We start from the raw sequence: 14,853 nt of genomic DNA on the forward strand, positions 1-14,853 counted from the left end.
ACAGCACGGCCGCAGCTCGTCCCTCCCGCAGGAAACCCAGTGAAGCAGATCAACGAGACCATCGACTACAACGAGCACTTTCCCTGGAACTTTGGAGCGGATTATGAGCACAGCTACAGCGAGGGGCTGGAGAAGGGGCTGCCCAGCCCCATCCTCTACGTGGCAGAGAAGTTCATCAGGCAGAGCCCCTGTGCCGTGCACAGGCAGTACCGCATCGCCGGCCACTACGCCTCAGCCGTACTCTGGTGAGTTTTCTGCCCTGCTGAGCCCTCCTGTCCTGCTGCAGGCAGGGGAGATCAGGGGTGTGGAGAACTTGGCTGCCTTTCCCCTAGGCCTTTGGGCTGGCTGGGATTGCATGCTGCCAGGAGGGAAGCTGTGTGCGTGGAGGGCTCCCTGCCAGGCACTGCAGACACTTCAGGGTGAGCAGTGCTGGTTCTCCCTGCTGGACAAACCCACTGGGCTGGGCACAGGACAGAGGAACGTGGTGCAGGTCCTTGTCATGACGTGATGATAATGGTAGAGGTCCATCCCCATGGCTGGAGTTGAAGCTGCTGTCCTTGGTGGCCCAGAGAGGCCCATGGACACATGAAGAACTCTCCCAACCCTAGCTGTGAGCGTATTTTGTATCTAAGATTTGGATCAGGTGAGGAAAAGATACTGCTGCTGTTATTGTGGAATTGATCTGGCTTGATCAATTGACTCTGGCAAGGTCAGAAAGCCCACTTGGGCTGGGGGAGAGAAGGTCCCCAGCTGGCAGGAGGTGGCCCCTTCCACCTTATGCTGGCCATGGAGAACCATTGCAGCGCTGTTCTCCCTGCTTGGTGTTTGACAGCAGGGACACAGAAGCTAGAGAAGAAGCCTGGTGATGCCATGGAACAAGAGCTCCAGATCCATAGCTGAGGCCTTCCTCTGTAGCCCAACTCCTCAGCACGTGCAGAGCTCCTGCAAAAGACCTTTACCTGCTCCTGCATTTATCTCAGTCTTGGGTGCCTCTCTCAGGGTCTGCTGCCCCACGTGTGGAAGGGCTGGGAGCTGGGATGATCCAGGTACCCTGAGTGGGCTGCCACAGCCTCCTTGAGGCTGCTACTGCCTGCGGGCTGAGAAGAGGAAATCTGTGTTTCTGCCTCCTGGATGTAGCAGTGTGAGCCTTGCATGTGTGCTTGCTCAGCATGGGGATTAGGGATCATTCCTGCCTGCCCACAGAGCTTCTCCACCTCCCACAGCTCCTACTTGGAGCCCAGATTCCTCCTGCCACATGGAAATCCCCACACAGAGCGTCCTGATCGTGGCACTCGCACCACTCATCTGTTGGTCTCCTCTTGTCTCCAGGGTAGCCTTTTGCACGTGGATCATCTCCAACATCCTCCTCTCCATGCCTGTCCTGGTTTATGGAGGATACATGCTCCTGGTCACAGGGGCCTTCACCACCTTCTCACTGCTCTCGTTTTCCACCGCGAGGAGCTCCCCCATGTGCCTGATCAAGATTGGGAGCAGGACCCTGCATGTGGCCTATGGGGGATCCTTCTGGCTCGTGCTGGCAATTGGTGAGAACATCAGGGTGCCCTGGGTCACATCACTGTGTCCCTCCAGAGGTACAAGGGTCCCAGGTGGGAAGTGCAGCCCCCCAGAGCCTCAGCCCTGGCAAAGCAGATGTGGAGAGGGGTGGGAAAAGGGGAAACACCATCCTCATCTCAAGGGCAGTGGAGGCATTTAGAGCTCCTGAGGTGCAAACACTTTGGGGTCCCTTGCCTGGGTTTTCAGACCGGTGTCTGGGGTTTAAGGATGCTTAGAACAGCTCACACACTGGAAGGCCACCTTCCATAAAGCAAAGGCATTGTTCTCTGGCAGGGGACAATCCAAGGAGAGCTCTGGGGTGGGGACCCTGCTGGAGCGACACGATCCCAAACAGAGAGCATGTTTGTTTCCAGGCCTGCTCTGTTTTCTGGTTGGGACCACCATTGTGGCAATGCACCACCTCAATCTGGACCTGCTGAAAACTTTCTTTGATCTCCATGAGGACAAAGCAGAGGAGTACCAGGAAATGCCTGAGGTGTTCATCAACCCTCATTTTGTGAACAAGGGCCTGTTTCCTTCCCAGCACTCTGAAATCAACAGCATCTAGAGGAAAGTCCTTGTTCTTCCCCTGAAGATGAACCCAAAAGGGCAAAACAAATTCTTCATGATGTCCCCAGAGATGCATTTCCCCATCTAACAGCCCCACACTGGGATAGGCCCTTGCTGGGAAGTGTACCTTCACAGACTGTCCCCCTGCCCTCTGGAAGGGGCAGGCTGTGCTGGCAGCTCACAGCTCACAGCCCCAGAGGCTTGAGCTGCACACCCCACTGGGGATCCTCATCCCAGGAGGAATCCCTTCCTGCTCCATGTTCTGCCACGCTGCAGTGCAGGAATTCTTCAATGCTCTGCTGCTGCTGGGACTGAGAATCGCCTCATGGGTGACATTTCTCCCTGGGAGCACCTGCCACTCCAAAAGCCTGGGATTAAATCTGCTCCTTTCTTTCCCAAACATGACATTTTGTGGTTTAGGTGTATCCAGGAAAGCCAGGCATAGAACCAGCAGGCTGGATGCTGCAGGAGCTGGGATAAAAAATCTGCTCCAGAAACAAAGGCTGAGTAAACGCACCAGATTGCTGTGGGGGATGTGGTGATGTGATTCTTTTCACCTTCAAATTTGGCTTTGATTAGGCAAAACTTGTAGCCTTGTGTGAGCTGAAAAGATGCCATAGGAAAGGAAAGGGAGTGAAGGATGAAGTTATCCCTGTCCAGCTGGGGCACACTGCATCAGGGAAGGGTGGGATCTGTCACCTCTCAGGTGAGACCCCACCTGCAGAGCTGCCTCCAGAGATGGACCTGGAGCTGCTGGAGCCAGTCCAGAGGAGCCATGGAGAAACTCCCAGGGCTGGAGCCCCTCTGCTCTGGAGCCAGGCTGGGAGAGCTGGGGGTGCTCACCTGGAGAGGAGAAGGCTCCAGGGAGAGCTCAGAGCCCCTTCCAGCGCCTGAAGGGACTCCAGGAGAGCTGCAGAGGGACCGGGGACAGGGACCCACATGACAGGAGATGGAATAACTTCCCACTGCAAGAGAGCAGGGATAGATGGGATATTGGGAAGGAATTCTTCCTTGTGAGGGAGGTGAGGCCCTGGCACAGGGTGCCCAGGGAAGCTGCAGCTGCCCCATCCCTGAAGTGTCCAAGGCCAGACTGGACAGGGCACTTGGAGCAACCTGGGATAGTGGAAAGTGTCCCTGCCCATGGTGTGGGGTGGAACAAGATGAGCCTTAAGGTCTCTTCCAACCCAAACTATTCTGGGATTCTATATCTGAATGCTGGAAACCTGAGCACCCTCATTCCAGTTAATTTTAAAGTATATAATCTCAATGTTTTGACTTTTATTTTTGAGATCCTTCTGGTAAGTTACTTATTTCTGCCAGATGATACTTGTGTGTCACTAAATTGGTTTGCTCTGTGCAGGAATTATTTTCAACAAAATAAATTTTCCTGAAACCCCTCTCCTTTGAAACACTGTGGACATTTAGGGGGCTGGTTTCTTAAGAAGGGGCCATGGAGCACAACTGAAGGTCACTTCTGGCAAGCCCCCAGCAGCAGCATTCTTCTCATGGGGATAAATTCCTTGTTGGCATGTTTCAAGGTCACCCACCCAGAAACCTTTGTCATGAGGAGCTACGAGAATTTAGGAGAGCCTCAAAAGGACTTTAACTAGCTGAGTGCTGGGGCTGAAGCTGTGAGATTAAACCACCAGAACTCCTTCAGGAAAAGGAGGATCCTTCCTTGAGAGTTTCTTGCATCCAGACACGTGAGGTTTGAAGGCACTGACGGGAAGATGGTGCAGCAAACACAGGTTACTGGGGCTGGTGTGGGACAGATCCCGAGACACAGGAGGCCTTTCCCAGCCTTTTGGCCATTTGCACTGTGCAGGTCCCACCTCCTCCCTCCAGCACAGCTCAGCTCCCTGGCTGGACTGAGGTGCTGCTGGACATCAAGAGGTAGTTACCACCACTAAACCTGTGGCTCTTGGCCCAGGTGGGCTCTGCCCCCGCAGTGTCCGGGGAATCTGGCATCCATCCGGAACCAGTGCCAGCAATGGAACAACCACGGTGAGATCTCAGGGAGCACAGCCGGGGGCTCTGCAAGGACCATGGCCACCCCCCTGGTGGCACTCACTGCAGCCACCTCCCCCAGCAGGAACATAGCAGAGAGAGGTCTGTCAGGCCTGAATGCCAGCTGACTAAACCAAAGGGATTCCTTGTGCCTTGGATCTAGTCCATCTCTAGGCTGAAGCACCTCCTGATAGGTGTCACTGGGAATATCCTGGCTGGGATCTCCCAAGCCAAAGGAGTTGAGCTCCAAACCCTGTTGGGTCCTCTAGGTTCTCATTGAAGGCCCTTCCAGCCGGAATGGGATGGGAGAGGATGCCGTGGCTGAGCTCCTCCCTGGCCCATGGTGGCTCCTCTGCAAACCTCTCTGCAGGGCTGGAGGGAGCTCCCATCAAACCTCCCACATGCTCAGGGGCATGCCAGAAACTAAAATTCCCCCTGCTTGTTTGCTGGGGATATTCCAATTCCCTCTTTGGAGGGCACTGATTCGACCTCATTGCCCTACACTGGCTGAGCCCCGTTAGGTGCCCCATTCAGGACCACAAAAAGGCTCTGCCTTTTCCTCATCCCCTCCCTGTGGCTGCCATGTCACAGCAGCAGCCCTCAGAGTGACACCTCTATCAACAGGCAGGTGAAAGGGCAAGGCAAACTTATTTTATTGAGATAGAGAGGGAAATACGTGAGCACAAAACAGAAAGAAAATGTTGTGAAACCCTCAGAGAGGCAGAGGGATGTAAAGCTGAAGTGTGCACCCTCTCTGCCTGTGTGGGCAGGGGTCCTGCTGCCTTGGGCAGAATTTCAATGTCTCCTGCCCCTGACATGTGTATTTCCACAGCTGAGCAGGAGGAACCCAGACTGGAGGTGCTGCTCCCCTCTCCCTAATTGGTTACATCTGATCTCCAAGACACTGCTGTACCTCCTTTCCCACCTCTTCCTCTCCTTCCCTCCCTCCTGGTACTTCCAGCATCCTACTAAACTGTGTTCCTATTTGCCATGGTGCTCTTCACCCTGGGGAGCAGCTCCATCTGCACTTCCTGACTGCTGATGGGAACAGTATCCAAGGCAAGGGGACTTTTTGGGGGGTCCTCAGGGTGAGGGGGCTGTTGTGGGCTCTACTTCTCCTTTGGTTCATATCTATGGGCCTTCAGTTGCTTGCTTTCTCCCCATCTTGTTCTGATTTAATCTCTGTATCCTGGGGAGGGCTCAGGGTTTGTTGGGATGGACCAGGGGGAAAGGCAGTAAAACAGAAAAAAAAAAAAGGAAAGTCAACTATTGTGTTTGAGACACCTTTTCAGATGTGGATATTCTCATCACTTGGTTCTGGTCACAACCTTCCCAGCTGGGCTCCTGATGGATTTGGTGGGTTCAGGAGCAGCATGTCCAGCCCTGGCTCTGCGTGCCCTGTGCCTCAGAGCGGGGTGGCTGAGCTCACATGGCAGAGCTCACCCAGGGGCACCATCAGCCCATCCTGCACAGAGCAGCTGGGCTCAGCTGCCAGGCAGGACCTGTCCCACACCTCCTCTTCCCTGCTCTTGTCCAGGCTGAAGATGAGCTTCAGCTTCTCTGGCTGCAGGGAGTTGAGGATGACGATGGCCAGCCCCAGGAGCAGGCACAGCAGCCCTGCAATGCAGAGTGGCACCAGTGCAGGAGCGCTGCCAGCTCCCAGCCTGGGACACACAGCATCACCCAGCAGCTCCCTGGCCATTGCTCCTTCCCCATCTCGATTCTAGCATCACTTTGGGCTCCCCACTACAAAAGAGAGGTCAATGAACTGGGGCAGAGAGCTGGGGCTGGAGCCCACCCTGCACAGGGAAAGGCTGGAAGACCTGGGCTTGTTTAGCCTGAAAAAGAAGAGTGTCCAGGGGGAATTAGTTACCATCTGCTACTGGAAAAGGGCTGGTGTCCCTGGAGGTGAATGTTGTAACGTGGAAAATTCTGGTTTGATCAAAGGAAACAATTGCTGCCTGGAAGTGGAGCAGGTCCTGGGGGGCAGAGGGAATCTCTATCCAGCAGGTAATCTCAGACATTCAAATCTCTTGACTGCTCATCTCTTTTTCTCCACAACCTCAATAATTCTAATCTAAAATCTTCTTACCTAAAATGATTGTTTTCTGTGACCAGCCATGGAGAAGGAAGTGATGGGGTGCTGTTGGAACATCATTTCTGTGGGGATGGAGAAGAAAATCCCCAGAAGGAAGCTGAGTACTCACCTGCTGCTAATGTCAACCAAAAGGATTCACCATAGTCCGTCCTCAAGGAAGCTGGGCCGAACTGGATGGGGCACTTGAGGGTGTTTCTTGCGGTGGAGAAGAAGAGCAGTGAGAGGAGGATCAGAGTGGCTGTGACCAGAAGCATGTGGCCACCATAGAGCAGGATGGACATGGAGAAGAGCATGATGGAAATGAGCCACGTGCAAAAGGCCAGCCTGTGAAAGGAGCACAGAGCAGAAAACATCAGGCTTGGAGCACCTACTCAGGGTCTCCTCTGCATATCCCAATGGAGGGACAAAGTCCTGGGCAGCCTGGTCTCACTGGCCTTGCTTCAGCAGATGGTTGGGCAGCCTGCTCTAAGGAGCCCTTACAAGCCAAACAACTGTGTGATGATATGAGTGGTGGAGCTGTGGGACAGATCCCACAGCAGGGAAAAGGGATCTCCACACCTGGGAATGTTCAGTATTGAATTTCCTGAAGCCCCCAAGCACCTTGGTATGGCTTTGGCATCAACCCCGCTCTGGGTGTGGGACTGGAGTAGAAATCTCTGGAGGTTCCTGAAAGAAATGCTCATGTTTAATAGCTCAAAATATGGCCATCTGCAGAGGAAGCAGGTGCTTTGCTGGGGCTGGGTTCCCCCCTGTCAGGGGAGAAGGAGGGCTTTTGCATGTGTGGTGGCAAGCCCTCTAATGTGCAGAAGACAGAGGACCCCTCAGCAGCTCTGGGTTTTGAGCCAGGTGAGGGAGAAGGCTGAAGAAGACCTTGGAGAAGCAGAGGGATGGTTTTTATCATGCCAGTGCCCTCCTTTACATACAACCAGCTCAGCTGAAAACCTCCCCCTCCCTTCCCAGGAAGGTCCTGCTCACATTGTTTCCCTTCACACCTCGGCCCGAGGGTTTTCATCCCTTCTGAGGGGGCAGAACTGATTCAACACCGGCGTGAGAGGCAGGGTCATGTCTTAGAAGGGGTCCTAAACCATTAAAGACCCCCCAAAGCACCCCAAAACTCTGAGCCCTTCCACCAGAGAAATACACCTGATTATTTTTACAGCAGACCCCTCTGCCCAGGCACTTAAACCTGGACCAGCACTGAACTCTGGGTTTCGTGGGACCCCCACCGCTGAGAGGACCAGAAGAGGATCAGTGACACTGTCTGGTTCCATGGGTGCTCATATCCTTTTACTTAATCTGTCTCCCTCTCTTTCTCTCTCCTCCCCCTTTCCTCTTTTATTTCTTTCCATCTTTGTCTACCTCATATTTACAGTGACATAAAATCCATGTTATTGACTTCAGCATATGGTCTCATTTACACCTTCATTTGGGCAGAGGATTCTCTAATAGTCAGATTGTAACAGCCCTGTCAAAGTAACCCTTTTTCTGATTCTTGTGATTGTCCACAGCTGACCACCCCCAGGCAGTTCCCACGTGTCCAGAGGGAGAATGGCACGGAAGGACACATTTGTTTGGAGAACTGCACCATTAGCCATGCCCACACCTGATTCAGCACCTGGAGTGTGCCCAGCTGCCAGCCCTACCCTGTGCTTGGGGCTTGGATTTAGCTCCCTGGGGAGCCTAACAGACTTTTCTGATGCCAAGAAAAAGAAAACAAAATAAAAAACTTTCATTAATATTTCTTCTGTGAAATACAGGAATGTTTGGGTGGGGATAATTGTTTTTCCTGAAAATAAAAAAGGAGATGGGTACAGGTACCTGGAACCTACATTCAGGGGGGGAATTGCAAAGCTCTCTCTTCCCTGCAGTGCCTTTCCCACCACCCCTGAGACTCGTGAGTGTGCTCTGGGACTCCACAACCACAGTACACACAAGGGCTCTCCTGAGCACCCTCCTGATGGTCTCTCCTGCTCCCCCCAGGCAGGTCTGTGACCACTTGGATGTGCAAAAGAAGACCCTTCACAGCAGGTCCTAACCTGGACCCTTAATCTTGGTCCTTGGGAGAGATCTCAAACCTTGAGCCCCACAGTTGCATCTGTTTTCTCTTCAATGGATTTTTCTCAGACTGCAGTTTTGTACATCAAGAGGACACATAAGAGGAGTCTGGGGACATGGACAAAAGCTGGAGCTGGAGCCCCTCTGCTCTGGAACCAGGCTGGGAGAGCTGGGGGTGCTCAGAGAAGAGAGAAGGCTCTGGGGAGACCACAGAGCCCCTGACAGTGCCTGAAGGGGCTTCAGGAGAGCTGGAGAGAGACTTGGGAAAAGGGTCTAGAGGGACAGGACGAGGGAGGATAACTTCCCACTGGCAGAGGGCAGGGTTAGCTGGAATATGGGGAAGGAAGTCATCCCGAAGAGGGTGCTGAGGCCCTGGCACAGGGTGCCCAGAGAAGCTGTTCCATCCCTGGAAGTGTTCAAGGCCAGGTTGGACAAGGCTTGGAGCAACCTGGGATAGTGGAAGGTGTCCCTGCCCATGGTGGGGGTTAGAGCACCATAAGCTTTAAGATCCCGTCCAACCCAAATCAGTCCGTGATTCCACAATTGTATGAACCTACGACAGGCCAGGAAGCATGACAATCCCAGATCCTGCAGACAGCCAGGGCTTACAGACAAGGGTGGCTCCATAAAGCTCCTCTGCTGTCTCTGGTTCTTCCCAGCTCCCCAGTCCATAGGACAGGGCTGAGCCCTCGCTGTAACTCACCACAGGGTGAGGGACACGTAGTGGCCGGCGGTGCGGTACTGCCTGTGCACGGCACAGGGGCTCTGCCTGATGAACTTCTCTGCCACGTAGAGGATGGGGCTGGGCAGCCCCTTCTCCAGCCCCTCGCTGTAGCTGTGCTCATAATCCGCTCCAAAGTTCCAGGGAAAGTGCTCGTTGTAGTCGATGGTCTCGTTGATCTGCTTCACTGGGTTTCCTGCGGGAGGGACGAGCTGCGGCCGTGCTGTGCCAGCACCCGGACACTGCCAGCCAGGAGCATGGGCACAGCAGGCTCCCAGGAGCCTTCAGACAGACCAGGGGCCCCAGAGAGCAGCTGTGGATCTCCTGGGGCTGTGGCTACTCCAGAGTTCCAGATGGGGCCGTCAGACTCACCCCTGAGCGTGATGTTCACCCCTGCCAGGCCGATGTGCAGCCCGATGTCCGCGTTCACCTGGGCAGCGCTGAAGGACTTGTAGGAGGTGTTTGCCTGCACCCAGCCAGTCTCCCAGTCCCTGGTGAACTGGACAGCTGTGAAGATTTTGGGGGTTAGTTACAGCCTGGCAGCAAGGTGTCTGGTGCTGGAAGCACCTGCCAGGATGGTCACCACGGCCTGGGCATCACCTTCCTTATCCCAAGGTCAGGACTAGGCTGGTAGCCCCAAGGTCCTGTATGTCCTCCTCAACATCAACCACGACCCTGCAAACTCCACTTGGGCTGGTTTCTCCCCATCCCCAGTGCAGACCCTGACCCTGGTGGCAGTGGGGCTGATGTGTGGGCACTGTCTGGGCACTGCTTCTCATCTAGGCCCTGCCAATCTGCCTGAATTCCCTGGAGGGGTGCCTGAATTCCCCCTGGTGGTGACTGCCCTGGATATGACCACCAGCCTCCACCAGACTGGAGCGCCTTCCACCAATGTGTCCATCTTGCCCATGAACTCATCCTGCAGGTTGGACTCGGCCCTTGGCTGATCTATCCACCTTCCCCCTCCATCTCTTGGGCATCCAGGAGCCTCCCCCGGGAGCCCAGCACTCACTGAGGATCACTGCTCCCATGAAGAGTCCCAACACCAGCCGCAGGAACCAGAAGAGTCGCTGTAAGGAGTGACAAGAGTGCAGAGACAGGTGTCAGTCAGATTTTACCACGGGGACCTCAGCACCAAACATGTAATTTAGGAACATCAAATGGTGAGAAATAGACCTGTCCCTCCCCTGGGGAGTCACCCCATGTGCTTTGTGGGTGGGTATGGGGTACACCTGTGGCTGGGGGGAGACAGCAGGGAGATCCAGTCAGAGGAAGAAGATCAAAGGAACCCATTGGAATAAGCTGTGATGTTCCTTTTATTGGGAAGGAGGGTGGAGACATTTCTCTAACAGCTTTCAGCTGCAATTTCCAAACTTATCCAAACCTCGTGTGTTTGGACATGTTGACAGAAGGCCACAGCTGGAAGTAGGAAAGAGTAGGAAAAAGGAGTGACCGGGCATTTGTAGCGTCCCCTGGGGGACAGAAGCCCTTTAACCAGCCGTGCTGCAAAAGTAGGCACACAAGGAGCACCCGATGTGGCTCACAGCAGGGCTTGCTGGCCACACAGAGCCCGGCGAGCAGTGCTGGGACATGCCCGGTACACACCTCCCTCTTTTATTGAGGTTTCTGGGAAGGTGGGGTGAGGTCTTTGAGCCTCACCCTGCTATTCCACTCTGGTGAAATCATTTTGGCTTGTTCACAGAAAAATCCAGCCAAGATCAGATCTGGCTCCCAGAGAAATCTGGGGTGGAAGAGTTTGGTGTCTATGGAATGAGTGTTCATGCTGGGATGGGCTGGAGCTCAGCCCCCCGTCTCTCTAGAGATCCCAGAGCTGTGGCCATGAGCCCGCGGGCACCTTTGCTTGCCAAGGCTGGGAAGGAGGGGGAATGTGGGATGAACAGGCAGGAACCGGAGCTCTGAACTGCCCCTCCACTTACCCCCCTGCCCCGGATCCCCGGCAGGATGATGATGAAGGTGAGCAGCATGGAGAGGAATGTGGTGACAATGACAGCCCGGGTGGTGTCAAAGGGGAAGCAGGCAGTGGCTCCAGGGTAGAAGGGGTAGGAGCCATCCCACAGCGTCATCCTGCTGCCTGGAAGGACTCAAAGTTGGCATCGAGAGGCACGGCGATGAGAAAATCCGCTCTAAGCAGCCTCCTCGGCGGAGCTGTCCTGCGCCCTTGCCAGCGCTCCGCTTGTCTCTGGCGCGGCTGTTTGTCCATCCCAGTGCCCGGGACGCTGCAGTCCCACCCTGGACATGCACTTAGGCGTCTCCCACGGGAACCCTGCATCTTCCCAGCATACAGCCCCCAGCAAAGCCGCTTTGGAGCCAGCAGGGCACCTGCTGCAATACTCGGGCTGTCCCCAGGGAGGGACAGCACGACATGCAAACCGACATGCACCACCCCTCGCTCCCCTCCTCTGTTCTCCATCCCCGAAACCTTCCCCGTGCTCCCACCCTCCTTGTTCAGCCTTTATCCGGCAGCCTGGCCCCGCTGTGCTCGGGGTGAACCTGCACAGACCCAGGCTGAGCCCGGAAGGAGTTCGCTCCTCATCCCGCAGAGAAACGGGAATAACCCGGAGGGGACGGAAGACCCGCCCGTCCCTGGCAGCGGCGTTCCCAGCCAGGAGCCAGCTGGGGGAAGGAAGAGTGGGACGCTGCTGGAGACACCAAATGCTGTTTTCAGCACAGCATTGAGCCGCTCCCTCTCCTGCTGGAAAGGGCTGCTCAGCATCCCCCGAGAATGGGAGCTATCCCTGCAGCAGCCGCAGGAACACCCACACCTCCTTCCCCACGCCGAGCCTACCTGCGCTGCAGCCGGGCCGGGAGCTGCGACGTGCCCGGGGAGAGCCGGGATGGGCCGGGATGGGCCGGGATGGGCCGGGATGGGCCGGGATGGGCCGGGATGGGCCGGGATGTGCAGGGATGGGCCGGGAAGCACCGGGATGGGCCGGGATGTGCAGGGGTGGGCCGGGATGGGCCGGGAAGAGCCGGGGAGCCCTGGGAAGCCCCGGGATGCTGCCTGCCCGCCCGCTCGCTCCTCCTGTCAAGGCTGCGGGCGAGGAGCCAGCCTGGCGCGGAGTCACGGCTCTGTTTGAGTCACGGCTCTGTTTCTGCCAGTGGCTTTTGGAGTGCCCTCCGCAGGTGGCTGGCTCACCCAGCCTCTCCCACCGCTCACGGACTGCCTCGGTCCTGGGAAGGGTTTGCCCTCGTCTCCTCGACTCTTCCTGCAGAACACTAAAAAGTCCGACTCCAGGCGGCATCAAGACCCTGGAGCTGCCAGGCCCCTCTGGATGTTGGTGGGACCAGAGGTGCTCAAAGCCCTCATCTCCAGGGCCTGGTGAAGATTCCCAGCTGAGGCCATGGGCTGCAGGGGGTGACCCTCACCTCGGGGTGACCCTGCAGCATGACCCTGCTTCTGGAGGAGCTTCCCTGAGAAGGACCAGACTGAGCTGCTGGTCACTGACCAGGCCAGGGGTCCAGAGGTGCTCCCAGCCCCTCTGTGCAGGAGATGCTCAGCTTGGTTACCTGGCCATGGTGTGGAGATCGTGGAAATTCAGGCTTTTGGGGATTGCTCCTGTACCTTGGTGTTTCAGTTGGCTGGAGAAGCTTGTATTGATACTGAGAGTGGCAGAAACACTCTCCTGACCTGTGTTTGGGTTCTTCCCCCTGAAACTGGCACAGCCATCCCCTGGGTGTTTCTTTTTGTGCATCCCAGTGAATGGGCTGGCTGGGTACCCAACCCTTGGGCAGAGGGAGGCAAAAAAAGTTTCCACTCACGCCCAACAGGAAATTAAGGCGGTTTTTGGGCAAAGACTTTGCCATTTCCCCTCAAATGCCCAACTGGTCTGGCCCAGTCTGAACACTGAATCCCTCCTCAGAAGCTGTTGAAAAAAAATTGAAAGGCTGCTGTGGCTGGGGAATGTGTGTGCAGGGATGTGCTGCAGGGCTGTCTGCTGGGGACGTGGCACCAGCTCCAGCTCTGGCAGCCTCTGCAAAGCAGATTGGACTTCACAGCAAATGGAGCAAATCCTTAGGGGTGATGGCATGGATATGTGGGGCTTTGGACCTGCTGGAAAAGTAGAACCGCCTCTCCCTCCAGTGTGGGACAGGGTAACTGAGAAGGCATCTGGCAGGATGAAAATAATCAAGATGAGGAAGACTGAAGCATGTGAAGTGACGTGTGGGATGAAGGTCTAAACCATCCCTCGTTGCACTCCCTGGAGCTGGGGGAGGCAGCAGAGGGATGAGTCCTGGCTTGGATAAACCAATGTGTGGGGTTTGCCTTTGGGAGGGATTGGTGGGTTTGAGGCTGCTCAGACAAACATCACAAATGTGTCCTTTGGGGAGATACACTATTCCCAAAAATGAGCACAAGGGAACTGGAGTCCCCCTCCTCTGAAGAAGGTGACCAGCAACACAAGGTTTGTGTGCAAGGACATCTGGGGAGCTCCCAGAAATGCTCTGGTTCTGTCATCTGGCCCCAGCAGTGATGGAAATGGGGCAGGGTTGTGGCAGTGGGATGCTCCCCTTCCCTGATGAGATCATATCCTGGGAAGTGTGAGAAGATGGCTTGATTTACCACTCACCCAGCACTCTGCATATAGGAAGAAGTTATTATTACAACTGGCTGTTTGTGTTTCCCTCCTTTGAAAATTTTCAGTTTTCTCAGTATTTCTGCAGGTAGTAGAGGTGCACATTTCATCACAGTTTCCAGGGAACATCACACATTTTCCAGGGAGTTTCTTCTCCCACTGTCAGCACCCTGCCCTTGCTGGGGCAGCCCTTTTCTTTGGGCACCTTCTGCTTCATTGCCTTCCTTGCCTCGGGAGAGATGGATCCCCCGATTAGGGGTGAGTCATTTGATCCAGGTCACTGGAGGGAGGTGAGGGCAAGGGGAGGAACACCCATCAATCACCTCTTGTGCAAACGGATGATGAGTGCCGGATCAGCCCTTCGCTCTGGGGGCTGGGAGGTGCAGGGAGGAGTGGGTACATGCCTGGGCAGGGATTTTGGGGATGGACAGGGAAGATTTCTGTCTGACCCCTTGGAGCCAGAAAGATAGGTGTGGTGCTTGTATCCAGTAGTCTGCCTCATAGCTGCCCCCATCACCCATCTGTCTTCTTCCCTGGCAGGGACAGTGCTGCAGCTGGGCTTGAGCTGGTGCTCTGTTGTGATGAAGCCCACTCTGTGGATCCTTGCCCAGGATTCTTTGCCAGAGCTGAATGCCCGTGATGGAGCAGCTTGAACGGAATGACAGGAGGAAAGAAGGAGGGACCCCCTCCCATCAGTTCCACCTTGATGAGCAGAGAGGTTGTTGTGGCCTTGCTTTGGCTCTAGATATATTTGCAAGAAGGGTCTATTTTTCCAGCTGTATTTGGAAGTTATACTTTGAGAGAAGGAGAAGGTGTTGCTGCCCATTACACTGACCAGTGGGTTTCATATCTTAAGATGGAGACAGCTCAAGGTCAAGTGAAAGGGCTGCCAGGAGATGGAGGCAGAGCTCAGCAGTAGCCACACATCAGTTCAGTGGGAACTGAAACAGGAGGGGTTTCAGCCACACTTTGAGGGAATCCTCATCTAGAAATTGTGTTGAGCATTCAGCCCCCTGCCCCTTCCAAGACCCATCATGCAGGAGAGGAACAAGCCTCTGGACATGGTCTAGACCTTCTGTGGTACATGACAGGGAGAGTATCTTGCTTTGGGTACTTGATCATCTCTACTTCTAGCCCCAAACAGCTCCTCTCAGCTCCTGCCAGTGTTACAGGTTTCCATGAGTTTTCAGAGACACAGGGGACAGAAACCTAGCTGTCCCATTGCCCTCCCAAATATCCCCATCCCACCCAGA

The 14,853-nt window shown here is 55.1% G+C and overlaps 2 protein-coding genes across 8 annotated transcripts in view; one reads left to right on the top strand and one right to left on the bottom strand.

Annotated features, from left to right (window-relative positions):
- DUOXA2 (dual oxidase maturation factor 2) overlaps positions 1-7,967 on the top strand; it is a 10,933-nt gene extending 2,966 nt beyond the window's left edge. Inside the window, exons 4-6 of one of the 2 annotated variants that reach the window (XM_023918013.2) lie at positions 32-245; positions 1,330-1,544; positions 1,929-3,521. In XM_023918013.2, coding sequence (XP_023773781.2) covers positions 32-245; positions 1,330-1,544; positions 1,929-2,122 — 623 coding nt within the window. In that variant the 3' untranslated portion in view covers positions 2,123-3,521. Of the gene's footprint in view, positions 1-31; positions 246-1,329; positions 1,545-1,928; positions 3,522-7,737 lie in introns of those variants that run through there. The other variant, XM_086848559.1, reaches the window with a different exon arrangement.
- Positions 4,761-12,053, bottom strand: LOC111922449 (dual oxidase maturation factor 1-like). Of its 6 annotated transcripts, XM_023918010.2 has the most exons (8): positions 11,812-11,907; positions 10,943-11,097; positions 10,018-10,075; positions 9,378-9,512; positions 8,988-9,201; positions 6,830-6,895; positions 6,339-6,553; positions 4,761-5,748 (listed from the first exon to the last, which is right to left on the bottom strand). In XM_023918010.2, the coding sequence occupies exons 2-8, from the start codon at positions 11,087-11,089 to the stop codon at positions 5,537-5,539; spliced, it is 1,047 nt and encodes a 348-aa protein (XP_023773778.2). In that variant the 5' UTR covers positions 11,090-11,097; positions 11,812-11,907; the 3' UTR covers positions 4,761-5,536. The 6 variants fall into 6 exon arrangements, with proteins under 6 accessions (XP_023773778.2, XP_023773780.2, XP_086704679.1 ...); XM_023918012.2 differs by lacking the exon at positions 6,830-6,895 and having other exon boundaries at positions 11,812-12,053; XM_086848553.1 differs by lacking the exons at positions 10,943-11,097; positions 11,812-11,907 and adding an exon at positions 10,182-10,390.
- Between the last annotated feature and the right edge of the window lie 2,800 nt (positions 12,054-14,853).

Source organism: Cyanistes caeruleus, chromosome 13 (assembly GCF_971803275.1).
Source record: "Cyanistes caeruleus chromosome 13, bCyaCae1.hap1.1, whole genome shotgun sequence".
In the NCBI taxonomy this organism is placed as follows: Eukaryota; Metazoa; Chordata; class Aves; order Passeriformes; family Paridae; genus Cyanistes; species Cyanistes caeruleus.

Bases quoted from the DNA above. Each gene is read 5' to 3' on its own strand.
- LOC111922449 (XM_086848553.1), bottom strand. From the start codon at position 10,346: ATGTCTCCACCCTCCTTCCCAATAAAAGGAACATCACAGCTTATTCCA. The intron at 6,896-8,987 runs GTGAGTTACAGC...CATTTCTTTCAG, and splicing joins TACGTGTCCCTCACCCTGTG to GAACCTCCAGAGATTTCTAC. The intron at 6,554-6,829 runs GTGCTTGGGGGC...CTCCTTTCACAG, and splicing joins GATGCCAAAGCCATACCAAG to GCTGGCCTTTTGCACGTGGC.